Genomic DNA, 26,315 nt, shown 5'->3' with positions numbered 1-26,315 from the left:
TTGACGCATTAATAAAAACTAAATGGAAAATCCCATTAAAAAAACAAGGTACCAACCACTTCTCTTTTAAACTTTCAAGATTTTAAAATTTAAACTCTTATAATTAACCATCAATGTGATAGTTTTGTTACTTTAAACATCCAAAGTGACTTTTGTGTTCACCTATCTACACAAATTATGGGAAATATTGATTCCGTCAACAGATATATTTGTTTTCGTTATAAATAATGAGGTGATTTTAATAAATAATTTTATATTAATAAAAAATTAAAATTAAAGTTTCTATTTATCCTTAATAATATGTTTTAAAATTATAAAAATAGTAAAAAATCAGTCCTTGTATTGAGTGGTTTCTTCTTATTCTCTTTTTTTTTTTTCTCTTCTTCGTGTATTCAATTCTTAAAATATTTCACGCCAAGATATTGTTTTATTTTGAAAGTTTAGAGTGTGTACAAGATGAACATGTAGAAGAAACTGAATGCATCAGTTCTTAGAATTATTGGCATGCCTAAATTCAAATGAAAAGCTACTAGAGATACTTCGTGCTTGTAATATTACAAGTGATTTGGAATATTTAGATGAAAAGCAAAACACAAATGATCAGAGCAAGGCAATTATAACATATCGCACTAAAGTGTAAGTATTAGTAAACCACATAACAAAGATTACAAAATGATACAATTATGAATTCTGAACATCACTGACCAATACTGTAAATGTAATGGCCATCCCATTATTCTCTTTTATTTTTATCATGTAGAAACAAGATACAAAAAAGTTAAAAGACTGTTACTTTAGGTCTTGAACCTCTGAGAGATCTTCCCAACTCCATCTCTACACTCCTCAGCCATTTTCTTCACCTTATCGCTCACCTGAACTGTCCCTTGCTCAACATCTGCTGCTGCTCCTTTTGCCCTCACAATGGCTGCATCTCTCATTTCCCCAGCTCGCTTCCCTAAATTCACTGCATATTCCTTCAAAACTGTAATCCATAAACGTATTTTCTCCATCACAGTGAAGATCACTTCCCGGGACTTTCCACTCACGGTTCCAGCCATCTCCTTCAGCTTATCCATCAGGGTTTTGGCTCTCCTCTCAGTTTCTTCAACTGAGGATCTCTCCATCTCGTTTAGTACTATGCTTTGTTCTGTCTCTCTGCTGCTCGTCTCTTGAAGGTCTTTGTCAACAACAACTCTCAGTCCATTTGTTTCCCATCGCTTTCTAGCTTCTTCTAAGGCCCTCCCTTGTTCTCTAGCTTTCTTTGCTTCCTCCTCGGCCCACGATCTGAACAAAGAACATATGATGGGTCATAATATGGTTATGGATTGGACAGATTGAAAGACTTACTAATTAGAAATCAGAATGCAGATAGATTATTTGCATTATAAACATAATGTAGCTCGAACTGTAGAAGAAATACCTGGCCATGGACAAGGCTTTTCGTTCAACTTCCAATTCATACTGCAACTTTGAAATCCGCTGGCTCTCTTCTTCAGCCTCTTTTCGAAGATTGAAAACCCTCTCTTTCTCAAAGGTTATCTCTGCCTTGTTACTCATCAAATCCTCCAGCTTCTCTTCCGCATCACGTCTTAACCGTGAGAGGACCTCCATTTCTGACTCAACCGCAGCTCGTTCTTTAACCAACGCCAGATTCTCTTCCTCTCTCTTCTCCCTCAGCTGCTCCAACTCCACTTTCGCCAGTTCCGCCATTTTCTCGACTGCTTCAATCTTTTCTCGTTCCATGGAAAGCTCCTTCTCGAAACTGGCATTGACATCCTTTTCGACCTCTGCAACGAGGGCGTTATGCGCAGACACAGCTTTTTCAGCCATGGATTCTGCTTCGATACGTGCCAATTCCTCACTGACAATGTCAGATGCCTCACCACTTGAAAGAGCAATGGCAGCTTGCCCTTTAGTGACTGGTTTATGAGGCTGAAACAATCTTGTACAACCTAAAGTCGTGTGTGCATTATAATAAGGTAATGATTGAGCAAGAAGATATTTAGATGGAAAATTTGCGCATACCAAATGCAAGGGCAGCGATTCCTTGTTCCCCAGTAGATAAATCTGCAATGATGGAAGGCCATGCATCTGGGTTTATCTTATCGATGTCAATGAAGCCCGAGAGTTTATACAGCATCTGCATCATGAAGTGAATTAATGATTATCTGCAATATTATGAGAAGTGAACAAAACCAAGCTCGATATGCAACCTTTTTATCAGCTTCTGGAAGTTGTCGTTTCTCCAAGGCCATTTTCCAGCTTATCAGATCCTGGCGTGAAAGAAGGCTGCGTCGGACAAGAAACAAGCAAAATTTGTAGAAATAAGCAAAGTATTAAACGCAAAGGCATTGTCAAAGTACAGAAATCCATGATATTCTAAAAACAGTAAGAAGAATGATTTTATGCCGTTCTGGTTCATGAGACTATCGAAAATCTCACTGATATCTTAAAAGAGAAATTAAGGCAGCCGTACCAGTATAAGACTATGTATATGTTTCTCTCAATGCGATTTACAAACGCAGAATTTTTTTTGGACAAGTTTGATGATTTTCAGCAACATAAATACCTTTCAGGGGAAAATAAGAATGTGCCCTCAACATCGTCAAGTAAATCACGGTTAGAAAGCTTGCTCGCGATAAGTCCTGCTTCTGCCAACCCTGAAAAGAGTAAACAGAATTTAGCTTCATTGTTTATCTTCTTTTCGGGTAGAATCAAAATTCAAAGTTCACTCTCACCTTGAATGGAAGAAAAATCAGGGTCTTCGGGAGTAATATCATCAAAAGCAAGCTCAGTAACATTCTCAATATACATAGCAGGATACACTTTTGAGGTTGTGTTTCTGCAAAGAGTTAAAGAACACACATAAATGCATGAATTTCACTTTCTAATACATACGAAGGATATTTTGACCCCACCAGAAACACTAACAAAATCATGAAAGTATACCTTGATAACGCGCTGCTGGCAGAAATCAGCCACCTGGCATATTCTCTGCGAGTACATAGATCACTAGGTTGTGTATCAGTTTCAATGACCTGAAAGATGGAACAAACTGAACTATAAGCTGCAAGGTATACAAGTGCCAGAACAATCACAAGTGCAAGATATACATAGTGAGGGTCTATACAACATAAAAAAATAATATTACCTTCAGAACTTGCAGAGCTGCAAATGCTTGACACTGGATCTGATCCGCAGCTACGGGGACAAGAATCTTCCCAGGATTAACTATAACAGACATAAAAGGTGCAGGAATTCCAGCAGAAGAAAATGCACTTCCACCACTGGGTATTTCCAAAAGCATTCTGTTGTCGTCAAGCTCATCTTGACTATATATGTTTAGTTCATCTTTTGACCCATCTGTTGATTCTGGCACAGGAGATTTTGAAGATTCAAGTTCTTTCGTTGTATCTATGTCTGATATTGATGACCAATCTGAGGTTTCGAAGTACTCCGGTGTTCCGTTAACCTCAGAAAGCTCTTCAGCAGTGGCAAATGCTGTTTCCGTGTCATTTAGTGGCACAATCTGAGGTTTTGAAGTCGAATCCAATTGTGAAGAAACCTCAGGAAGCTCAGTTACAGTCCCCGAGGCTGCATAAGCATCGATGCCTGATAAAGAAGATAAGGAATCTTCCTTCTGACTGTTAACATGATTTTCTAAATCAGACACATTGGTTGGTTCAGTGTTCAGGAGACTCTCTGGATCTTCAGAATTTGTATTTTCCACGCCCACAAGATTACTACTTTCTGCATCTAGAAGAATAGGCTCAGTGGATGAGTCTAACAGAGACTTAGATTCAGATATTATTTTCTCACTTTCTGCTGTCTCAGGATCAGTTTCCGCATTGACCATCAAATCTGCTTCAGGAGTATTTTGGGGGATACTTTCAGTGGCATCCGCTTCATCAGTCATGACACCATCAAATGACGATGTCTCCTTACCAAGTAGTTTATCTTCGCCAGACCCTTCATCACTTTTCTGAGCTACATCATTGCTTTCTATACTCTTATCCTCGTCCTTAAGATTGCTTTCCTCACTGTTAGCTACCTTAATCTCATCACTAGAAATTTCATCAGATGATTGAATCATGCTTTCCTGCTGAGAAGTCAACGAATGCATTTCCTGTTTTTTTGTTCCTGCGCTCAAAAGATGATTCCCCTACAATAAATCAGTACAAACAATTCTGAAAGAGGCACTTGAAACGAGCTTGAATAGCTTTAAGAGAAGGAGTATTACGCTTGCTAAAAGATGCTGCTGCATAGCTTAGCCCAAGAAACAAAATGATTCCAGCCACTCCAGCCCCAACTACACCTGAAAGCAAACTAGTTCCAGATTGTTATTAGTCCACAAGAAAACCGGTAAACTAAACAGCTTCAGAACAGAGAAATCAAAATGCTAAAGAGACTTAACCAAACTCCAACGTAACATGCAATGTACCATTTGAGTATGTGCGCTGTTTAGCGAACCTCTCAATAACAATTGACCACAAAAACAAATCGGCGTATACGGTTCATCAACTCAATCTAAAGATTATGTGTAGTACATCCATAAGAAAACAACACTCATGGCTCCTACCAAATTACACTTGTAAACTATGCAGCCATATAGTTTTAGCTTCATTGTGTAATCAAACATTTCACCAGCTGGTTCTTACGAAACCTCGAAAACTCCGAATCACACTGAAAAATAAAATCAGAATCCAAAAACAGATGTTCATCCGCATATACCTTCAATCAAACTCTTCTTCTTAACTCTGGAAGACTTCTTGTCATCGTTATCGGAATCATCCCACCCAGCCAAATTATCAGCCGACGACTTTGACGAATCCGATCCGGTCCACGCATCAACTTCAGGCTTCTGCGAAACACAGACAATTCCATAACCCGATTTCCTAGCCAATCGCGATGGTCGTAAGTAAACGGCGGGAGATTTCCGACGCACGCCGGAGCTCAAAGCGAGACGAAGCTGGAGGGAGGTAGGTGTCCACGTGGCGGTCGCAGAAGCCATGGTTTGATTGTAGAGAGAGTAAGAGAGGATAAGAAAATATGAAGAGAATCGTCAGTAGAAGAATGGTAGAGGAGGATTAGGGTTTAATTGGAATTAAAGTAATTGTATCAAATGTATTCTGTGTTTTTGGTTGGTTTCGTTACAGAATATTGCACAAAGGGAGAGCGTTGGACAGTGATCAGCCTCACACTAACACACCTAACCACCTAATTGCTTTTATTTATCTTTCCATGTTTAACACATATGGTTGGTTTAATTCACAAGTGAAAAAAAAAAGCTAGATGCCACGTCAGCACGAAGCCAAGACCAGGTGTTGAAAGCTCTTGAATGGAAAGTGTTTTCGCTTTCATTTTAAACTTTTGAGAGAACATACAAGGAACAAAGAAGAGAGTTTATCACGTTTTACTGTTTTAGTTTACCGCTTTACCGAAATAGGAGTGGAATATATCCAATGACAACTTAAGCTTCTACTAAGATGACAAGTACAAAAAAGTTACAAAAAGCTATTGCCATTTTTAACACATTAATCTATAAGATTTGAGGGTTATAAGCAAGGCAATAAACTATACGAGATTACATGTTGAGTGGTTGAAAAATGTTGAGAAAATGAGAAGAAGCTTCATTTTTTTTCTATATCATGCTCAGAGGAGGTAGAACTGAGAATAGAGATAATCCCTGATTTTGTAATAGTCTTCACACAACGGTCCTTCTATCAGAATTTGCTGTGGACCCGATGCTCCTCCCTGAACAATCCCCAACATATATAAGTCATTCTCTGATTTGTTGTAAGAAATGCAGTATTTGCTTTGAATTACCTTTTGACCCGTCGGTCCAACCTTTCGTAGAGTGACATATTCACCACAACGTAAAGCTCCTCCACCTGCAAATTCTACCTGAACACCCTTGCTCGACAGAAACTGCTTGAAGTCTGCGATTTTCAGATCACCTACTAGAACAGGTTTGTGTGGCGAAGCAGCACCTGGCATCGGTAGTAGAGACCTCATGTCCCTCTCTGTCTTCCCTACTTCGGAATCCACCCAAGCTACTTCTGAATCTCCCAGCTGATATTATTTCATCATTCTTCAGAGACATTGGTTGCAAATCGGAAAAGAAGAAAAAAATAGTCACGGAAATAAAAGGTACCTTCTTGAAGATCACATTGCTCATCAGCTTTTCAGAAAGTTGGACCTGATGTATCACCATACAGGGTTAATTCAATCACACAACTCAAAACCCATGAGTTAAAAAGGATCTTCCTAATTCTAAGTAATTTCTACCTTGTAAGCACATAAATCAGAAGTCACATCGACCGTTTCCTCTATTTGAGGAGCATACACGTGTGGACAGATGTTGTTCAAGCAGTGTTGCTTCAAATGCTCTGTAGCCTCAGCTATCGCGTGCACCAAAACCTTCACATGATATATAGTATTAGATCACCGCAAGTTTCCAGTTCAGTGCTTAACACTATATATATATAAGACGAGAGAGAAACGTACAAGTTTTAAAGGAGAAACATGCGCAATCATTGACTTGATTGAGCGGCCATCTGACCGACCTTCATAGTCCATTTTAACAAGTGAACAACTAACAGTCACCTGTGCAAAAGCATAAGAACAAACTAAATCATTTATCAGGGAAATTAGACAGCAGTTAGGTATAGACAGAAGAAGACTAAAGAGCCATATTGTTTTGTTTAGCAGGCAAGGCCTACGTTCTGAGAATAACCTTCTGAAACTTCTACATGACATAAGATCAAGTGGGTAAAAGTAAGAACACAAAAGTTGTTCAATAACAAGAAGAAAATTAGACCGATTAATCCAAACAACAAAATATCTGTAAGTTGAATTATCGTGCTAAAGATCTGATTAGCAAGGTCTCCCGTGATAACTAATTAGAAGATCAATTAATAAATTTCTTGTATGCATATCATCAGATGAAGATAAATTTGACAGGCACAACGCCATGTCAATGAGAATTCCTATCTCTCTATTTCTAAGTGAGAAGACTACTCCTTGTGCCTATCATTGATAAGCAGTCTATAACAATAATCAGAGATTCTAGAAAGGGAGAACAAATGAGGACATTAACTGAGACAAAATCTCTATCAATGTATTGTTCTTTGGATATAATTAGAGTCTACTTACAATGAGCTCATTGGACATGACTTTCGAAGGTCTTGTATCAAGCATGAGACTAGCAGTTGCCTCATCAAGCCTTCCGTCCACATCACCTCCGTTCTGAAATGGAAAATTATATCACAAATTTAATAAGCAACACAAGACTCTACATAGAATGACCCTAAACCTTTACTAGTAAGCAATCAGTTGTTAAGGAAAATATAAAGATGGAACTGTAGAACCAGTGCACTCATTTGAAGAACTGCACTCATACCAAATCAAGAGCCTAAGCAACTTTATGGCAAAAGATTTCCTATCTGTATCCCAAATCCTCAGAGCATATCATGCAGATTTCTTACATCTTTGTTCTTCTTGATACAAAAATCGTAAAAGGAACCACCACTATGCAAACATCATGGAAATTAAGAGGTCTAATTTGCAAATATAACAAGAGCTAAGAAAGACCAAGACCAAGACCAGAATTCAAGGAACGTACATGCATTGCTCCTCGGTCCATGTCTTCATCCTTGATCACATAGTCATCTGGATTAATAATCTCCCCAAAGTCGTCCCATTCAGATGTGTTATCATAATATGGGAACATTGGAGCTACGCTGCTGGATGGGGGAACAAATCCATCAATCAATATATCTTTATATGCAGGCCCGTGAGAACCAATAACTGCAAGAGTAGTCAGAAATGTAAAAGGTCAGTTGCAGACCACTATGTAGTGGAAAGAAGAGCAATCAACAACGGTAGCCAGAGGTCTAATTGAAACAGACACATATTGTGGGACTGTGAAAAACTAAACAAATTACCCAGAAATGTATTGTGAGACTTCTAAATGTAGCTTCTAGGTCACTCAAGATAACCACATAAATGCCTCCTAAAACCAACTAACCAGTACATTACAGAGGGTACTATGTGCATAGCCATTTTCAGTACTAGATACTTCAATTAAGTTAAAGTTTACATGAAAAATAAGAAGTTACAGGCCACAGAATATTCAAGGGTAATAAAATGTTATATAAAATAAGAAAAAATTTACCATCGTGAGTAGTCTTGGTATCTATGATCATAGGTTCACTTGAATTATCATCGGATCCATGGGAAGCTTTTGTTTCCTCCTCTTTAACGAGGCTAGCTCGCAAAGCTTCTTCCCTTTTCAGTCTGTTTTGCTCTTCCTCATATGCAATTAACTCTTCCCCAGCCAAAGGAACCCTCTTAGACATGGTGACTTTAACAAATTTTGGAGGTGGGGCTGACTGAAGCATACGAGCTAAAGTGCCAAACTGCAAATAGAAGCAAATGACAATTAAAAATCAAACTAACAGCAGTTTAGTTTTATGTGATTGACTACAAACCGAAACATCTTGCAAATCTTAGATCACGTGAACTATGAATGGACACATGGAAAGTATAATCGCCATCGCAACTAAGGAACACGACCAATGGCAAAGGTAACAAATTGGATGAAGAACTTCGATAATTTCACTTGGATTTACGGTGTTACTGGTATTTCAAACTTAATAATTCCGTAATGCTCTGTTTTCTGGATAGATTGACATGGACAAGAAAGCATAGTCACACAGAACTGAGAAAAGCGTGAATAATTAACCAAAGCTTCCATTTGTTTCCAAACTATTTATTTGAATAAATTTATTTTTGTCTAGATTGAATTTTAATTAAAAGTATGATATTTCAGGGAACAGGATGATGTCTCGCTAGAAGAAAAATAAACAAAGTACGCGGTTACAAAAAAAAATTATGTTCATTTGAGATGAATGATATGGCCAATTAGACAGTTTGTGCATAGTGGTGTCAATTCCATTAATATGATAGTCTACTAAGACCCTTTATTTTGTACTGGATGTAACTAATTGATAAATTCAAGACTGAAAGCTCTGGAGATTATCCTAAAGGAGCAAGCCAGGCTTTGGTGGTAATTATAATGCTGCTTTAAGGTACTCAATCTCTGCCTATTGTGTACATATTGGGGGTAAATATCCACACATAAATGGGGGAACTCTTATTCAGATCAGAAGACAAAAAAGATTCTCATATATCCACTTAACTAGCTGATCAGCACTAGGAAAAGAATCTACCATCAGGTCTTTATAGCAATGCTAATAAATTTTCGTTCCTCAACGTATGTGGGTTCTAAAAACATACCTGGCCTGTTTCAGTAAAGAGGACTAAATTTCTGGGATCATTTGCCCACTCCACGAATATCTCTCGAGCAAAACCGGCTTCGAGACTAGCCATGGAAGCAAGAACAACCTATATTATGAGATTTAGTCACTACAACATATAATAGGAAAAAATCTAGTTCTATTATCAGCTGAAAAGACAGGAAATAATAATAAATCCACCACGTTCTATGTACTAACAAACACTAATGAGTTACTTATAATTTTATAAACAACCTTTGGACCAGGTGGAGCATTATCCAGATCAGTCTTGTTTATCAACAGAGTGACATGCCTGCATGTGTTTAAATTTCATGTGATGTCTTCTGTATTCTAAACAAACGACGGCACAAATAAGGCATTCTTATAAGAAAATCTACCTCAATAGAAAGGCATTATCACGTGAAGTCTCAAAGGACTTTGAAATGGAGTCACTCATCCACTCGAGGAAACTCTTAACATAGTCAATTGTGCTAGATGACACGTACGTGAGAAAATAAATGGGAAAGCTGAAACCTCTTTGTGACCAATGCTGCAGGTTTGATCAATATCCAGTCTTTAAAAAACAGCTGAACATTAACTAAGAGCATGATACATTCAAAGCGGTTCTATTACCTGTTCAAGTATCAAGAGAAGTTCCAGGACACGACCCGCAGTGTCTACTGGCAATAGAACATTTCCTCCAACTTCAAGATGTTTTGAAATGGTATCTGAATGATAAATGGGGACATGCACACATGTTTCTGGCAGTTAGAAGCGGGCTGTTTTAAATACTATAGAAGATACACAACACATATTGGGCTACAAGCTAACCTAGAAATTCTTTGTCCCTTTGCTGTCTTGCGGTTTGATTGGTATAAAGAGCATGATATGCATCGGTTATCAGAACAGCAGGCCGAACAAAAGACTGTAAAACAGTTCCATTCAAATGCCTGAATTAAGATATACAATTCAGTATCACGAGTCCACATCTTTACTTACTGTTATGAACATTACTCGAACTTCAAATAAGATAAAATCTGAACATATGTACCTTTCTTTCCGATGATTGTAGTCAACAGCATATATAACATCCTCCCCATCCTTTGTTATCCTCCAGATGCTACCTCCCAGCATGTGTCCAGCAACATGAGGAGCAATTACAATACCCTCTCCCTTTCCTGATAGGGCAACGATAAAACCTTGAGACATCCTAACAATCTTTGAAGTCATAACTTAGGTTTCAACAACCAAATACTCAATGTGTGTCAAAGAACTCCTTCCCGATATGAGATCATAGATAATGCAGATCAAACTTGCTTGAGATAAGTGTCAATTGTTTCTAGTTTGCTATAGAGCCTAGAAATCACTAAAACCACATACCAGAAAGATGGTAATTTTGAGAGTAAGTCAATCTGATCACATTCTGGAAAGCAGAATCTATGTCATCCAGTGTAAACAGATCAAAGTCGGATACTTGCTGCAACAGTAAGATCATCGTGTTACAATGCAGACAATTGCGCAAAAATAACCACTCCAGTAGTTAACAAAATCTCACCTTCCTGGACAAAAACTGATCATACATTGTAAGGAGACCTAATCTATGAACAGGCTCAGTAGCATAAACAGGAGCGGAGAGTCCAAGCTGCTTCATAGCATAAGGAAGAGCACCAATGTGAAGTGTATCTGGATGAGAAAGCAAAACTGCATCTATAGTAGAAGCAACCCTGTAAACCAGAAGAATCGAATTCAAAACAAATTAGATTGGTGAATTCTGGAAATGTAGATAATAAGGATAGAGAAACCTGGAGAGAGGTTCGAGGAGCGATGTGTCGAAGAGATCGTTCCAACCACAGTCGATGAGGAAGTTGAAACCATCAATGGAGACTAAGTAGGAGAGAGGATTCTCGTTGTAAACTCCGCAGAGAGGAGTCACTTGCACCGAAGTACCCATCTTTTCCGTTCGCCGATATAAACCCTAAAATTTCTCCGATGAACTAAAGAAGAAGAAGCCACCGTGAAAGAGGGTTTTTTAATTCTGTAATAATAACCTCCCCGGTCCATATATTTCCTTTTACTTCTAAAATAACCCTTTTCTTTTCAAATTGTTCATTTGGTACATATAATCTTTGAAATTTTTTCTCTCTTTACCTTGATTTTTTAACCAACACAAAGAGGGATTAGTGAATCTTTTACCAAAAAATGTTGTGGTAGCAGTGAAACATAGATGGTGAGTCCATTATAAGCATATGAGTCAATTCTATTGTATGTTCAAACTTCAAAGTAGATCGGTTTCATTATGATTGCTCATTCATTTAAAATTACATGAAACTTCATTCATTGTTTCAACATGAAAACATTAAACACACCCTTAAGGAAAAATAGGCAAATCTCCGTTAAATATACTAGAGTAAATCAAAAACTTTTAAGCAGTTGTACCAAATACACTAGATCTATGAGCATATGGTGCAACCAGAAGACCATTACAAGTTGATAAGAACTTACGCATAAACCTTTGTATTTATTATCCGTAAATCCCAATTACAATGAATCAAAACCCTATATTGATAAGATCGGAGTTACAATGCTCATCTCTTATCATCAAGAACATAGCACACAAGCCCTAATTCTCCTCACAACATCAATGATCACGCAGGATAATCTCTATAATTCCTCTCTAATATCCCTATTTATACTCTTTTATTCTTCTCATGCTTCTCTTTAGCTCTTCACACGTGCCTAATTCTCCCACATGTGTGCTCTCTTATCACTAATTAGTAAATGTTGCAACTAAAAGATCACTACAATGGTAAAAAAATGTTGGAAATCTCTTCTATGAAATAAGAGATATTAATGAATGAATTCACTTTCAGTTAATTTTGAATTAAACGTATTTGAATTCTGATATAGTATCGAAGTTCAGATCATTTGACATAGGTGTGTTGCGTAATACTTAATAATTCAATAGTTCGAGATGAACTATATATATCATTTGTTAGGAATATGATGGACAATAAGAAACAAGTAGCTGGTATGTTGATTGTGACGAATGATAAGTTCTTCCTGATTTTATTGATGCACGTTAGAAAGCCAAACAACATTTTGATTCAAAATTGTGATAGCTTCACTTCAAAGGCAACACAAAAAAAAAAAAAAAAAAAAAAAAAACATATGCATTTGGTGAAGGAGGACCCGTGAGGACCAAACCAAAATCATAATGGCTAAGGATAACAACCATAACTAACTATCAAACCTTTCTTTCTTGATATGAATATGAAAGTTGTAGTTAGGTAATAATAGGTTGATTAGTTAAAGAGTGTAAATAAATGTAATTATTATACTTGTTTTCATAAGAAAAATGACCAGAGAGATTGAAGACAATTGTTTGTGTGTGTTTTTTTTTGGTTCTTTAAAGATAGATTAAGAAGATTCGGTGAACCTAAACCAAAAGACACCTAAGAATGTGATTTTCGATTCTAATTCATCAGCTGGTGACCCACCCATCAAGACCCATCTCCATACTTAGAAAAATATCTAAAAATACAATACATTTTTTATAAATAAATAAAAAGAAAGTATCAAAATATGGTTATTCTTGCAAAAAAAAAAACTTTTTTTTAATCATTTGTTTTTTGTTTTTTGGCCTTATCTACGCCCTATGCTGTCTACTGCACATAACTAAACTTAGCTCTCGTGTGAAACTGATAAGTAGTAGTGTAGAACTGTTTTTGTGAGCCTGTGGCTGTCACTGAAATTTGTTTTTAATACCAATACAGAAATTGGATTTCAATACATTTACAGATTGAAAATTCTTACAAAAACATAAACAATGAATTTACAATGGTGGACCACAGTAGAATTACAAGGAAATATTTACTAAACGAAAATAGAAATCTGAATGTATAGAGGGAAATGAATCTTTTAGCTCAACAGAAAAATTTCATCTATTTTTAAAGCTAAAGTTCTTAAGGAAGAAAATATCATGTGGACTTTATATTTCTAATAAATAAATTAATGTAAACAATAACAAATCAAAGATTATTTTTTTGGGTCAGATATGTCTCTCTTTACACACATACACATGAAAAATAAGTGAGTCTCTCCATGTGGTGAATTATACATACATATTTATGCATAGATATGATATGAGTTTTTTTTTTAAAGATGATAAGAGATTTCTAACAATTGGTAACAACAATCAATCTTTTTCATAGAAAGGAAAACAAATTGTAAGATGGCAAAAACTTCTTTGTGCCTATCAATATCATAAATCTCTCTCTTTCTCTTACCTCTTTGCCAACTTGACCTCTCCTTTCCCTTTCTTCTCCAAATGAATTACTTTCCACAAAATCTTTATTATCTATAAATACTATAAACCTTTCCATTTCCCTCTTAAATCCCCAAATCAATTATTTTCCTTTGATACAACAGGCATAGAACTCAACGACGCCGTTTTCATTCCCAGTCTCCTTCTTTCACCATTGAAGCGTCCAAAACTGTAACAATGAAGACGACGACTCGGCTCCTCGATCTAACAGCGGCTATGGTTCTAGTTGTCTACGTGTCTTTCTCTCCTCCGCTTGTTTCCGGCGAACCAGGGCGGCGTGTTAGCATGACACTGGTTCGAGACGCCGCTGCTCTCGGTGCTTGTATGTCTCACACTCCTTTTTTTTCTTGGTTCATAGAATTATATTATTTTCTTGACATACTTTTTTCTGATAAAACATTTTCTTGATAAATGAGACTGAATAATTCAGTTAGATTGATATTGATTTATTATTTTTGCGGTGAGTTTCACTGTTTTAACCTCATGTCACGCAACATCATCTAACATAAACCACTCTTTATTAGCTATCGTTTTCTCACGTTGAAAAATAAGATTTTACATATATATAATTATATATATATATATATATATATGTCACACTTTCTTTTGATATACATTTGGAATTACATTTTGTGTAGTTTGCTTGGACGGAAGCTTACCGGCGTATCATTTAGACAGAGGGTTTGGTGCTGGATCAAACAATTGGATTTTGCAGTTTGAGGTAATTAAATTTTACATTTACTCTAACTCTCTAATTAACTTTTTTTTATATACGTCATAGAATTAAATCTGTAATTAATTCGAAAATGATTAAAACACAAAACGATTGTTATTCTTAAAAATGGTTGGGATTAATCATTTGCTACCAAGAAAATCAATCAGCCAACCATTTGCTTAGTGAGTTAGTTTTTTTTCTTTTTCTTATTGGTCACTGCCTAGTTAAAGTATTTGGTGTTGTAACCAACTCCATGAGTACGCAAATAATTGAATCCAGCTATCCTAGGGAAGATATAAATATTTTATGTGTATTAGTCATCTACAAATTATTAGTCAAATTCTTAAAATAAATCTTGATAACGATTTGAAATCAAGTGATTAAAATTTTAAAATGTGACAGCTGGTAGATTGGTAATACTTGTTTTCTAGTTATGTACACACTTAAATACCCGAAAACTACTAATTACGGCGCCGTTTTAAGAACTTTAGAGCATTATCATGTCTCGACTCTCGAGCTAGTTGGATCGTGTCTCACGCCTCTCACTTTATGACACGCATTTATAACATTCTCTCTATAGTTCTTTTCTACGAAACAGAAACACATTTATGTTTATTCAATCGACCACTCATTTGTCTATATAGAGAACTATCAAGATTATTTGAATCTTTACTACAAGTAAAAAATGGTTATAGGGAGGAGGATGGTGCAATGATATAGCATCATGTGTGGAAAGAGCCAAGACCCGTCGAGGCTCGACACGTTATATGAGCAAGACCGTCGTCTTCACTGGAGTCTTGAGCAATAACGCCTCTCAAAATCCAGGTCATTCTTAATTTCATTTTATTTTAATATAAACCCATGCATTATGAGTAAAATGGCAACATTATCCAATAATAATTTATTAATCGAAATCGAACATGTTTGCTTGTGGTTGTGGTCTCTCTTTCACGTGATGATAGTTCAAATGTTTCTGTTAAAATTCAGCTTTTTTCAATAAAATAAACTAATCGTTAGAAATAATATTTTTGGCTCTATCTCTTTCTATGATGTGGCTTTGCTTCTTTCTTTGTTGTCCTTGTCCCCTTCCTAACGAGCACACGCTATCGTTCTACCTTAAGCCACATCAAATTACTCATTTATCCTACCTTCCTCGAGCTATTGTATTATTTTCATGAGGGCACAACTGTCATTTATAACTGGACATGTGAACTTGTGAAGTCCAGTTTTGAGTCTGTCTTGAGTCTGTCTTGAGTCAAATTTTGCTGTGACTTTATTAGAACATCACTCACAATAATCAATAATGCTTTATAGGACTTGTACTGAATAATTATTCTTTTCTTTTTTTTCTCACAACTGAATAATTATTCTAATTTTCGTTTAATATAAAGTTTTAGTAACATAAAAAAACAAGTCTTAGTAACATATATTATTTTGTAAACAGATTTTTACAACTGGAACAAAGTCAGGCTAAGGTATTGCGACGGAGCTTCATTTGCGGGAGATTCACAATTTGGCAACGGGGTAAATAAACTTGCTTGTTCCCCCTCTCAAACCAACTTTTTTTTTTCTTTCTTAAACCGGTTTCAATAACCGGAAAATATACCGAACGATCTGGTTTATGGTTTTTTTAAGTACTGATTTTGACTGATTCAATGAATGACAGACGTCATTGCTTTATTTCAGAGGACAACGAATATGGAATGCCATTATTCTTGACCTTCTCCCCAAAGGTTTAGCAAAAGCCCACAAGGTAAACTTTTCTTCTTTTGTTCCGGTTTAGTTTCACAACCCAAATCAATGTTTTCCCTCCTAATAACATCGGTTCAGTATAATATTGTAATCTTTGGATAGTAGATCCTAGTTTAATTTTCCTTACCAATCTGTTGAAACTAAACCCGTCAATTGAATTGAAATTAACCCGTACGCAGGCTCTTCTAACCGGTTGTTCAGCTGGTGGTTTGTCTACATTTTTGCATTGTGACAATTTCACGAGCTATTTACCCAAAAACGCAAGCGTTAAGTGCATGAGCGATGCTGGATTCTTTCTTGACGCGTAAGTTTTCTCTTGAATCAAATGTTTTGATCTTTGGTTTCGGTTTACCAACATTTACTGTTCATATTGGTTTAACAGAATCGATGTAGCAGCAAACCGGACAATGAGATCTTTTTACTCACAGCTTGTGTCTCTACAGGTACATTTCTTTAGACCCAACAATTGTAATGATCAAATGTTGCCAACAAATTTATGATTTTCTTTTCAGGGTATACAAAAAAACCTCGATCCAAGTTGCACACACGCATTTTTCCCCGAACCATCTCTGGTACAATCTAAAATCTTTAGATACATTTTTAATTATTTCTTAACAAATTGATTATAAATCTCTAAAAATTTTGAAATTATTTTGCAGTGTTTTTTCCCGCAATACGTATTGCGATTTATCAAAACGCCATTTTTCATCTTAAATTCAGCCTACGATGTATTTCAGGTTTGCTTTCGTTAACTATACCGGTTTAATTTCATTTAAACCGACGGTTTGGTATTTCTAACGCTTTGCTTTATTTTACAATATCAGTTCCATCATGGACTGGTTCCACCTTCTGCTGATCAAACCGGACGTTGGAACCGTTGTAAGCTTAATGTGACGGCATGTAATCCACACCAACTCGATGCACTACAAGGTTCAAAACCAAAAAATGATTTAGTTCAAATGGGAAAACCGGTAAAAACCATCTATAAACTGAACCGAAACTCCGGTTTTGTTTTTGCAGGGTTTAGGAAAGATATGTTGGGAGCTTTAATGAATTTCTTCAGAAATTCTACGAGAGGAGGAATGTTTATAAACTCATGCTTTGATCATTGTCAAAGTGCTTTAGAGGAGACTTGGCTCTCTCCCACATCACCAAGAATCAACAATAAGGTATAAATAAACCGGAATTTCATTCTCAGTCGTTTTCAATTATCCGGTTTAAAATTGTTCTTAAACCGGATCCGGTTTTGGATTTCAGACAATTGCTGAGACGGTCGGAGATTGGTATTTTGGGAGAGGAGAAGAAGCGAAAGAAATTGGTTGTCCATATCCATGTGATAAAACATGTCATAATCTCATTCCAGCTTCTACTTCAGATTTTTTGGTAAATCTAGATATTTAACATCTTCTTCAATTACAGTTTGCTATAGTTAATTACATTATTTTTTCCGCATAATTCACTGTAAAGATTCGATTAATTCCAGTTAAAGTTGTGTAGTTATATGTTTTTCTTTTGTTATTCAAGGCTTCTAATGCTTCAGGTTCAGGCCATAACTCTCGCGGTACACACTTGACTTTTCTTTTTCTTCTTCTTAACTTTTTCTTCTTCTTTGTAATTAGTAAATTTAGTAAAAAAGATTATGTTACGTAGCATCAAGCAAGAACAAAGAATCCAACTCTCATTTTTTTGGTTATGTTTATATAATCAGGTACCTTGACTCGAAGCCAAGTTGATCTAAATGATCTTATGTAGTGATTTTAGAATTTGAGATTAGCTAAAATTGCTACATTGGTAAAAGCATGTCCAAATGTGACAAATAATATAAGAACTACAATAATTCACATGATGATCATAGTATTACAATATTTTTGTTTTGACAATCCATACTTATTGTAATCAAAACAGTACGATGGAGGTAATTCACTAGAAGTAGATACAATCCATTCGGAATTTCCATAAACTTATTAAACCGAAAGATAAGATAATATGAAACGAACAAACGATCCGCGGACTGATGGAAACTGAAGTATCACTGATTTTAGGAAAACGGCCATAAGACTTGAGGGGATCTTCGATTAGTTTCCCAAGTAAATTACTTAAACTACAAAAATACCAAATACAAATACTAGAGAGTTATAAGGATCCACCACAAAAATATATTGATGGATGTGGAATTTGGTACAGATGATGGATTTGGGGAAAGGCCAAGACGAGTGTGACTGGGTGTTGAGGCACATTCGGTATTTTCACCTTTAGATTGCCTTTCTTGATATTTTCAATAAATAACAATTTTCATCTTTTATGATTTTTGTACTTTTCGCAGTAATCCAAATTTGGTATATATCATATGACGCTCAAGAAACAATAGTGTATAGGAAATTTAGATTGTCTCAATACTTCAAAGCAAAATATTGAATCTTGAAACTTGTTTGTCATCATCCAAAACATAATAATCTTTCATCTGGAAAGTCATAATAGTGTCCTAACTCCAATGTTAAGATGCTTCTTCTTAACAATTACAAATGTTGTATATGATACACAAATACATATTAGAATTCAATAAAGTGACTTTCAATGGTCTTTGATCTTCTCCATCAGCAAAAATGGCTTGTATGTCAAGGAAAACAAATGGGCATTATCGGTTCCTCTGAAAATGAACAAACGTACGTACGTAGACTACCCCGGCAATGATTTTTGAGGGGACCTACGATTCATTTCCTAACTACATAACTTAAACTTCAAAAATACCAAAACTGTATTAGAGAGTTTTAAGGATCTGCCACAAGAAATATTTGTGTTTACTAAACATAGCAGCAACAAAACACAAAACAAACTCATAAGATCTCCTCAAATATGAGAGGGAATCCAAATAGGAATTATAAGAATTTCTGCCAGCAAAAACGCCATAATGGTGTAATTAATACAATACGGTATAGCAAACAGATGGAATCACCAACGTTTAGGGAAAAAAAAACTAACGAACAATATCTCAAATCCAATCTCACCCGAAAAGACTTATAAACATATATTTTCCTAAGCCTTAGACATAAATGCACCATCACACATAGCCAAATGTCAACACAAGAAAACCAAAACCAGAAGAGAAAATGAATAAGAAGACACTAAACTCACACAAAAGAGAAAAAAAAAAAAGGAATTAAGAGAAACAGAGAAGCTGTTGTTATTGCTCCTCCTGCACTTCCACTTCGTCTTCTTCATACTCATACCCTTCTTCCTCATCAGCCGTTGCGTCTTGGTACTGTTGATACTCTGATACCAAATCATTCATGTTGCTCTCTGCCTCTGTGAACTCCATCTCGTCCATTCCTTCACCTGTGTACCAATGCAAGAAAGCTTTTCTTCTGAACATCGCTGTGAACTGTTCGCTCACACGCCTAAACATCTCCTGGATCGATGTCGAGTTCCCGATGAAAGTCGAAGCCATTTTCAGACCTGTTGGTGGAATGTCACACACGGTTGATTTCACGTTGTTTGGGATCCATTCCACAAAGTATGACGAGTTCTTGTTCTGAACGTTGATCATCTGTTCGTCAACTTCTTTCGTGCTCATTTTGCCTCTGAACATGGCTGAGGCTGTCAAGTACCTGCCGTGGCGTGGATCAGCTGCACACATCATATTCTTGGCATCCCACATCTGTTGAGTGAGCTCAGGGACGGTTAAGGCTCTGTATTGCTGTGATCCACGAGATGTGAGTGGTGCAAACCCAACCATGAAGAAGTGGAGACGAGGGAATGGGATTAAATTCACTGCAAGCTTGCGCAGGTCAGAGTTTAGCTGACCCGGGAAACGAAGGCAGCAAGTGACACCACTCATGGTTGCAGAGATGAGGTGATTCAAGTCTCCAACTGAACAAAACCCAAACAAAGAATCCCATTAGCATATAGCTTGATCATACAAATACACTAAATTACTAAATCAACTAGAGGATCTTACAGCTTGGAGTGGTGAGCTTAAGAGTTCTGAAGCAAATGTCATAGAGAGCTTCATTGTCAAGAACCATACACTCATCTGCATTCTCCACAAGCTGATGAACAGAGAGAGTTGCATTATAAGGCTCAACAACAGTGTCTGACACTTTCGGTGATGGGAATACAGAAAACGTCAGCATCATCCTATCTGGATACTCTTCCCTAATCTTTGAAATCAACAACGTTCCCATTCCAGATCCAGTTCCTCCTCCTAATGAGTGACACACTTGGAATCCTGAAGAATCATTCACATCAACAACACACACACAAATCTAAATCAACATCAATCCTAAATATGACCAAATCGATAGCTAGATTGCTAAGTTTCTACACAACTACGAGATCGAAGAGAGCGATTTCTAACCTTGCAAGCAGTCACAATTCTCAGCTTCCTTACGAACAACATCGAGAACGGAATCGATAAGCTCAGCACCTTCAGTGTAGTGTCCTTTAGCCCAATTGTTACCGGCACCGGATTGACCAAATACGAAGTTATCAGGACGGAAGATCTGACCGTACGGACCGGATCTGACACTATCCATAGTACCAGGCTCTAGATCCATGAGGACGGCGCGTGGGACGAATCTTCCGCAACTCGCTTCGTTGTAGTAGACATTGACTCGTTCGAGTTGCAAATCGTTCTCTCCTTGGTATCTTCCCGTCGAATCGATCCCGTGCTCGGCGCAAACTACTTCCCAGAACTTAGCTCCGATCTGGTTTCCGCATTGGCCACCTTGTATGTGAAGAATCTCTCGCATCTTTGATTAGTAAGCTAGAGTATGAAACTACAAAAATTGAGAAAGAAAGAGAAAGAGAGAGAGAATTTGAAACGGTTATGACTTGTGAAGAAATGAAGAAGACGAAGTGGTTGGTTTTATACTAAATAGATAACGGAGACGGGATTTTTCATTTGGGTTGTTTTGCCGGTTCTAACTGTACTGGTTTACGTGAACCGTACCATACTTAACCAGAAAAATCAACTATTGAATTTTCAGTTATTCACAATACATTTTTTTATTGTTAAATTCGAATGCATTTTATTTCTTATGATTTAATTGGTTGTATTTTAGTGAAAATACTACTTTTATGAGTGTTTCTCTGTTTTTAGGAATATAAATTAATTTTTGTTATAACCAATTGAACCAAACCGATAAACTCAAACCGGTAACGTTGGTATTCTTCTTTATTGCCGCCACAAATGACGGAGGTAAGTAACGGCTGTTAGGTCCGTTGGCCCACGACATAAATTAATATCCTGAAATTTACTATTAATAAAACATTTGAAATAAAAATTAATAATTTTTTCCACTTTGCAAATGATTATGATTTTTTTTTTTTTCAAAGCAAGACATTCTGTATATTTTTTGTCAGTATGTGGAGAAAAAGTTTAATTCTACTGCAAAAAGACCCACTGGGAAAATAGAACAAAACAGTGTATTTCTTGAACTTTATTAAATCCCATAATTATAATTTCATGAAGGAAAAATGTTTTCACTTATAAATATAGATATTGCACAATTTGATCCATAAACAATAAATGTTTTTTTTGGTAGGCTGCATTAACTGCTATAAAGTATAAACATCTGCATTATCTGATCTGAAATAATAAGGAAAAAAACAGTGAGGGTGTTGTACAGATAGATCCAGAGTGTGGATCAGGTATTCATTCTCACGTGATGCATGTGAATACTGAAACCTTGAAGATAAAAAGGCTGCGAGATCTGAACAAATTCCTTCTTCTTTTATTTGTTCTCCCGCTTTTTTCTTATTCTTGCACATGAAGCGAACCTTGACAGACACGTGATTGATACCAACGGAAAAGCACGTGACTGGATTACTGTGATGTATTTTATATACGGTAAAACCACCAAGAATAATACACTATATTTATATACGGTAAAATTGTAATACGTCATACGATTTGATTTATAAAGTTTTAGATTTATTAGGGAATTAGGGACGATATCAAACAGAAGAATTCAGGATTAAAGAATTTAGATTTGAATTGTACTTCTTCATATCGTAAAATTAAGACAAATTACAAAGATTGATTTGTTCCACTACTTCTTGGTGATTTGAGATTAGATTCCAATATGTCGAAGCAATCATTAATATGAAATAGTAAAAAGCAAATAAGTAATAACAAAAGATGCACATGTGCAAGTAGATTTTCGTATATACATAGTTTAGTTGTTCAGTGTGCATTCGACTTTAAGATTTATCTTAATTTACTTGTTTGTTTTGACGGCAATCTAGTTTCGTGTGGATGTATTCGAGAGCTTGAACTAAAAAAAAACATAATTTAGTTTTTTTTTTTACGGCAGTCTAGTTTTGTGTGGATGTGTTTGATAGCTTACGCTTTATATATAAGTTTATAAATCATCCAATACTATTGTAGTGCGATGGGTGGGTCTAATCTGAACAGTAACGTGCAAATCACTCAATGATCAACTAGAAATAGTATAAAACAGGTGAAATTTGACCCTACGTGACGTGAAAATTAGAGAGAAAGACAGCAAAAACAGCTTTTAAATGATTATGGCCTATATCAGAAGCAATGTATCAATCTAAAAGAAACATATCAGTCTCAAAGTTAGAGCAACTTGTGGTGTCAGTGAGTAGTAGTGGCCATCAAGTTACACCATCAGTTTCATAACCAACTTAATCTTATACTAACTACTACTCTTCTTGAGCTTAATATTTTCTTAAGGTGATCGTTATCGTTTACCAAATTTAAACTCTCTTTTTAGGCTGGTGTTTAGATACTTAGAATATGGCATGGAAACCTAAGAAACGACATCAGCTCGTAAATAATATTTCATCTTTCTAAAGCTATTACATGAAATTTGGTCATTTTGAGTTTCGTGTGAAATAACCTAAACTTGAAACATAAATCTAGTAATCTACAACATTGGTTATACGTATATATATTTTCTTTTTTCTCTACACAAACCAAAACCGAAATGAAGATGAAAAATTCAAGAGCCGGTTTGATTCTGCTTACTCCAGTACTTCATTTCCCACTGTAGGATTCTCATATTAGTACTCTGTTTCCTCTTCACAACCTCGTAATACGTAGCCGGATCATAAGGAGGAGGCATGGCACACGGACCAGAATCCGCAGGTTGCTTCACGAGTGATTCTGTCATGAACTTCCGCTCATTCCCACTCCTCAGACATGCCATTGTTTCCGAGCAAATCTCCACGGCATTCCGCGGAATCTCGGGTTTAAACTGGAGGAGTTTCGAGTATTCGGTTAAAAGATGGTACATGTAGTCATACACATAGTCCATCTTGAGGTCTTGTTGGATAAAATCGCTGGCCGCCTTTCCAATATCCTGTGCCTGCGTCAAAAAAAGTTATGTTTCATCATAGATTAACAATGTACCTATTGAAGACCAAGACCATCTCAACCAAAGCTCTAATGCTGTGAATCTCAAGATAGAATAACAATGTACCTTTTGAATGTGAGAGTTACCCCAATCAACGGCGAATTTGATGGAGCGGCACTTATCGTGCTCTCTAACGGGCCAATAATGGTGAGCTGGAAGCAAACCTCTAGTAAAGAAATCATAGTAATGAGGTTTCACTAGCAGAGTCACAGAGTCACACGCCAAAATGTACTTCTCGCTAACGGACCATGCAGACCCTTCTATATATATCTTGTATCTGCTCATTAACATTGCATAAACCCATACCACTATTAGTCTTTCATATTTAACTTTGCATAACCCAAATATTTGACTACGAATTAAAGGTCTAGAAAAAATCTACATTACCTGTGATGGCATTGGCTTGCCAAGTCTGATTGCTTGTAACCTTCCTTTGATTCTTTGATCCAATCCTACAAGATACACTAAAAAGCTAAACACTGCTGTTTTCTTCAATGATTTTGGCATAGCTCAAAAACGTTAATTGTTCATTATTACCTGAGCATACAAACGAGCGTTCCACTCGTGTTCCTCAGAGACATTACATTTCATAAGATCTTGTCGTGTCTCTGCGACCATTGGATTACCTTTCCAATAAGCATACGGCTCTCTGTTAATCCATTTAGTCCTCTCATTCCCTTCTCTTAGTTCCTTCAACAAACTCTCCCATGGCTTTATATTCACCTCCGCCCTACAACAAATTCAACACAAATGTTGGGTTTAACTGATCAATTCAAAACTATTGGTGTGTAATTGAGAAAACTTTTAAAAATTACGGGTGTTTTGTTTATTACCATCCCCAGAAGGACCAATCAGGAAACACGATATCAAGCGTCTCCTCATTCCCACAGTAACGAAACAGCGGCGGAGGCGACGGCGCGTTAGCTCCGGCGAATTCCGTAGCTCTAACGACCGGCCAGTCAACGCAGTCAAACATAAGCTCGAGATCTGGAATCTTCCCAGGGTACTTCCGTAAAAGCTGTAAGAAACCCCAGATTGTGAACACGTCTCTTGTCTGAAATGCATCTTGAAATTTCTCGACGTAAATTTTCCCGCCGACGATCGCTAGCCGGAAAGTCGCCGTCTTTTTAGCTCGCTCCAATGCTTCCCTCGTGATTCCCGTCCTCGACCATGGACGGAGATCCTCGTGAATCCAACGGAAGTAATCAGGACACGTGGCGGTCGGAGGATGGTTTGTATCATCATCTTCGAAGCTCGTTGTCGTCGGGTATTTGTTACTCGGACATGACGCGGTGGTTTCGTTGGCGGAGCAGTGTAGTGTGAACTCCGGTTTAGGGCTTTGAGTAATTACCGTGGTTGGTCGAGGGTATTTTGGGGTTATCGTCTGAGTTTGGGTTTTAGTCGTCGTCGTCGTCGCGGCTTTTTTCTCTAGCAGAACCTAAACCGTGAAAACGATATGACTAGTTAGCATATTTGTGCAAAAAACCCGACTCAAACCGTAATTCACTTGAACTGAACCGATTCAAACCGAATATATATCAATCTGAACTAATATTTTATGGATTCAAAAATTTCTATATATTTTTACCCATACGTACCTAAATCTAAACTAAAGTTGCTGCAAAAGAAAAATATATAAATTAAACCAAACTTGTATGAATCCAATCGAACCGAAATATTTAAACAGAACCGAGTTCTTTAATTTGGACTTTTTTTGTCCTTCTAAAACCCCAAAAACCTTTAAACCCGAAATTCTACTCATGGTCATGGGAGACAGCTAATGCCTAATTGAACTGGAAAAGTCATAATGAGTCCCACAACAAACACGTGTCGTGTTCTACGGGATTGGCCGACAACACCAACCACCAAAGACACTTCCGATCAATAGTACTAATAGAAAATTCTTCTCTCACGTGACAAAAGGCACAAAATTCAAACCCATAAAGAAACTAAACACCGAAAAATTAGTTTCAGCTAAACGACAAGTGGACTGTGTCGTTTTGAGGGACTTACGGTGGTGTCGAGGAGGAGGCGCGTGGAGATAAAAGCGCCGACTATGAGGAGGATGAGGAGGGAGACTAGGGCGTAGGATCTGTTGGGAGATATTCCCAAACCTGACTTGACAAAGGGAGACCAGATTGTGTCTGTATAAGTACGAGAATGCCCTCCCGCCGACCCGTTCTTGGACGGCGAGTTTCTCATCGGAATCTTCCTGATGGAGAAGCCAGAAAGAAAAAGAAAAAAAGAGATTCGAAAGAGTTTAGGAGAAAGAGGACAAAAAAAGAAAGAGAAAGAATAAGAAAAAGAGGGAAGAGAGAGACAGAGAATCTTGTGAGTTAAGGCATATTTGCTTTAAGGCCTCATCTTTTTGGTAATGCTTGAGGGTTTTAATTTCAAATAGTCACAAAAGAGAAACAAAACCTTGGCTAAACGAAAATTTAGAAACCAAAAAAACTTCTTGCAATACCAATATACCTTCAACATTGATACTTTTAATAAAGGCTTTCGAATGACATGCGGGAGAAAAAAAAGAGTTACACGCCTATTCAAGGCCTTAGCCCAAAGTAGGGAACTAGCCAACTAGCCCATATTACACACCAAAGGTGAAATATAGGGGTTCTTGTCCATAGCATTTGTCAATCCAAAACTTTCAGTTTAGGTATTTCTTCCCAGTCCCTTAGTTTTAAGCATTTTTTGTTTCAGTAAAATGACGATCTTACCCTTCTTTCACTCTCCTAAATCCTAAATTCTAAACACTAAACTCTAAACCCTAAATTGTAAACCAACACGATTTTTTGGTAAAAAAAATAATAATTAAATAACTTGAATTTTGCTCTCCAAAT

The 26,315-nt window shown here is 36.7% G+C and overlaps 5 protein-coding genes across 10 annotated transcripts; 1 reads left to right on the top strand and 4 right to left on the bottom strand.

Moving 5' to 3' along the window:
- Positions 1 to 513: 513 nt before the first annotated feature.
- Positions 514 to 5,232, bottom strand: AT5G23890 (GPI-anchored adhesin-like protein). Of its 2 annotated transcripts, none has more exons than NM_122294.4 (10): positions 4,732 to 5,220; positions 4,241 to 4,315; positions 3,152 to 4,140; positions 2,950 to 3,038; positions 2,739 to 2,842; positions 2,570 to 2,660; positions 2,214 to 2,289; positions 2,026 to 2,140; positions 1,421 to 1,952; positions 514 to 1,284 (listed from the first exon to the last, which is right to left on the bottom strand). In NM_122294.4, the coding sequence occupies exons 1-10, from the start codon at positions 5,009 to 5,011 to the stop codon at positions 795 to 797; spliced, it is 2,841 nt and encodes a 946-aa protein (NP_197777.1). In that variant the 5' UTR covers positions 5,012 to 5,220; the 3' UTR covers positions 514 to 794. The 2 variants fall into 2 exon arrangements, with proteins under 2 accessions (NP_197777.1, NP_001330451.1); NM_001343831.1 differs by having other exon boundaries at positions 580 to 1,284; positions 4,241 to 4,326; positions 4,732 to 5,232.
- Positions 5,233 to 5,334: 102 nt separating this feature from the next.
- CPSF100 (cleavage and polyadenylation specificity factor 100) lies at positions 5,335 to 11,361 on the bottom strand. The gene is made up of 17 exons (NM_122293.4): positions 11,102 to 11,361; positions 10,855 to 11,023; positions 10,680 to 10,776; positions 10,351 to 10,477; positions 10,131 to 10,249; positions 9,933 to 10,027; positions 9,698 to 9,849; positions 9,555 to 9,612; positions 9,301 to 9,408; positions 8,177 to 8,420; positions 7,625 to 7,809; positions 7,156 to 7,248; positions 6,508 to 6,606; positions 6,289 to 6,420; positions 6,155 to 6,199; positions 5,827 to 6,072; positions 5,335 to 5,754 (listed from the first exon to the last, which is right to left on the bottom strand). The coding sequence occupies exons 1-17, from the start codon at positions 11,248 to 11,250 to the stop codon at positions 5,653 to 5,655; spliced, it is 2,220 nt and encodes a 739-aa protein (NP_197776.1). The 5' UTR covers positions 11,251 to 11,361; the 3' UTR covers positions 5,335 to 5,652.
- Positions 11,362 to 13,404: 2,043 nt separating this feature from the next.
- Positions 13,405 to 18,260, top strand: AT5G23870 (Pectinacetylesterase family protein). 4 transcript variants are annotated; one of them, NM_203097.2, is made up of 14 exons: positions 13,405 to 13,945; positions 14,262 to 14,344; positions 15,034 to 15,163; positions 15,783 to 15,862; positions 16,005 to 16,091; positions 16,270 to 16,394; positions 16,473 to 16,533; positions 16,603 to 16,662; positions 16,750 to 16,827; positions 16,915 to 17,020; positions 17,111 to 17,259; positions 17,348 to 17,473; positions 17,615 to 17,651; positions 17,799 to 18,260. In NM_203097.2, the coding sequence occupies exons 1-14, from the start codon at positions 13,801 to 13,803 to the stop codon at positions 17,840 to 17,842; spliced, it is 1,311 nt and encodes a 436-aa protein (NP_974826.1). In that variant the 5' UTR covers positions 13,405 to 13,800; the 3' UTR covers positions 17,843 to 18,260. The 4 variants fall into 4 exon arrangements, with proteins under 4 accessions (NP_974826.1, NP_001318631.1, NP_197775.3 ...); NM_001343830.1 differs by having other exon boundaries at positions 17,348 to 17,651; NM_203098.2 differs by having other exon boundaries at positions 13,535 to 13,945; positions 17,615 to 18,154.
- A 605-nt stretch (positions 18,261 to 18,865) lies between these two features.
- On the bottom strand, positions 18,866 to 20,947 carry TUB8 (tubulin beta 8). 2 transcript variants are annotated; one of them, NM_001203444.1, is made up of 4 exons: positions 20,445 to 20,924; positions 20,046 to 20,315; positions 19,225 to 19,957; positions 18,981 to 19,064 (listed from the first exon to the last, which is right to left on the bottom strand). In NM_001203444.1, the coding sequence occupies exons 1-3, from the start codon at positions 20,836 to 20,838 to the stop codon at positions 19,272 to 19,274; spliced, it is 1,350 nt and encodes a 449-aa protein (NP_001190373.1). In that variant the 5' UTR covers positions 20,839 to 20,924; the 3' UTR covers positions 18,981 to 19,064; positions 19,225 to 19,271. The 2 variants fall into 2 exon arrangements, with proteins under 2 accessions (NP_568437.1, NP_001190373.1); NM_122291.4 differs by having other exon boundaries at positions 18,866 to 19,957; positions 20,445 to 20,947.
- A 1,911-nt stretch (positions 20,948 to 22,858) lies between these two features.
- On the bottom strand, positions 22,859 to 26,002 carry AT5G23850 (O-glucosyltransferase rumi-like protein (DUF821)). The gene is made up of 6 exons (NM_122290.4): positions 25,486 to 26,002; positions 24,306 to 24,910; positions 24,010 to 24,202; positions 23,860 to 23,924; positions 23,539 to 23,749; positions 22,859 to 23,424 (listed from the first exon to the last, which is right to left on the bottom strand). Exons 1-6 carry the CDS (start codon positions 25,672 to 25,674, stop codon positions 23,059 to 23,061), a joined length of 1,629 nt encoding a protein of 542 aa, NP_197774.1. The 5' UTR covers positions 25,675 to 26,002; the 3' UTR covers positions 22,859 to 23,058.
- Between the last annotated feature and the right edge of the window lie 313 nt (positions 26,003 to 26,315).

The sequence above is a fragment of the Arabidopsis thaliana genome, chromosome 5, assembly GCF_000001735.4.
Source record: "Arabidopsis thaliana chromosome 5, partial sequence".
Lineage (NCBI taxonomy): Eukaryota > Viridiplantae > Streptophyta > Magnoliopsida > Brassicales > Brassicaceae > Arabidopsis > Arabidopsis thaliana.
The sequence above is the reverse complement of the archived record's forward strand: the minus strand, read 5'-3'. Positions and strand labels throughout refer to the sequence as shown.

Bases quoted from the DNA above. Each gene is read 5' to 3' on its own strand.
- AT5G23870 (NM_203098.2), top strand. From the start codon at position 13,801: ATGAAGACGACGACTCGGCTCCTCGATCTAACAGCGGCTATGGTTCTA. The intron at 15,863-16,004 runs GTAAATAAACTT...AATGAATGACAG, and splicing joins ATTCACAATTTGGCAACGGG to ACGTCATTGCTTTATTTCAG. The intron at 16,534-16,602 runs GTACATTTCTTT...TTTTCTTTTCAG, and splicing joins CACAGCTTGTGTCTCTACAG to GGTATACAAAAAAACCTCGA.
- TUB8 (NM_122291.4), bottom strand. From the start codon at position 20,838: ATGCGAGAGATTCTTCACATACAAGGTGGCCAATGCGGAAACCAGATC. The intron at 20,316-20,444 runs GTTAGAAATCGC...ATGATTCTTCAG, and splicing joins GAATTGTGACTGCTTGCAAG to GATTCCAAGTGTGTCACTCA. The intron at 19,958-20,045 runs GTAAGATCCTCT...GGTTTTGTTCAG, and splicing joins TAAGCTCACCACTCCAAGCT to TTGGAGACTTGAATCACCTC.
- AT5G23850 (NM_122290.4), bottom strand. From the start codon at position 25,674: ATGAGAAACTCGCCGTCCAAGAACGGGTCGGCGGGAGGGCATTCTCGT. The intron at 24,203-24,305 runs GTAATAAACAAA...AATTTGTTGTAG, and splicing joins GATTGGTCCTTCTGGGGATG to GGCGGAGGTGAATATAAAGC. The intron at 23,425-23,538 runs GTACATTGTTAT...TTTTTGACGCAG, and splicing joins GTAACTCTCACATTCAAAAG to GCACAGGATATTGGAAAGGC.
- AT5G23890 (NM_122294.4), bottom strand. From the start codon at position 5,011: ATGGCTTCTGCGACCGCCACGTGGACACCTACCTCCCTCCAGCTTCGT. The intron at 1,953-2,025 runs GTATGCGCAAAT...ACACGACTTTAG, and splicing joins AATCGCTGCCCTTGCATTTG to GTTGTACAAGATTGTTTCAG. The intron at 1,285-1,420 runs GTATTTCTTCTA...TTCTTTGTTCAG, and splicing joins AAAGCCTTGTCCATGGCCAG to ATCGTGGGCCGAGGAGGAAG.
- CPSF100 (NM_122293.4), bottom strand. From the start codon at position 11,250: ATGGGTACTTCGGTGCAAGTGACTCCTCTCTGCGGAGTTTACAACGAG. The intron at 10,478-10,679 runs GTATGTGGTTTT...TTGCCCTATCAG, and splicing joins TCAAAATTACCATCTTTCTG to GAAAGGGAGAGGGTATTGTA. The intron at 7,249-7,624 runs GTACGTTCCTTG...TTTCCATTTCAG, and splicing joins TGGACCGAGGAGCAATGCAT to AACGGAGGTGATGTGGACGG.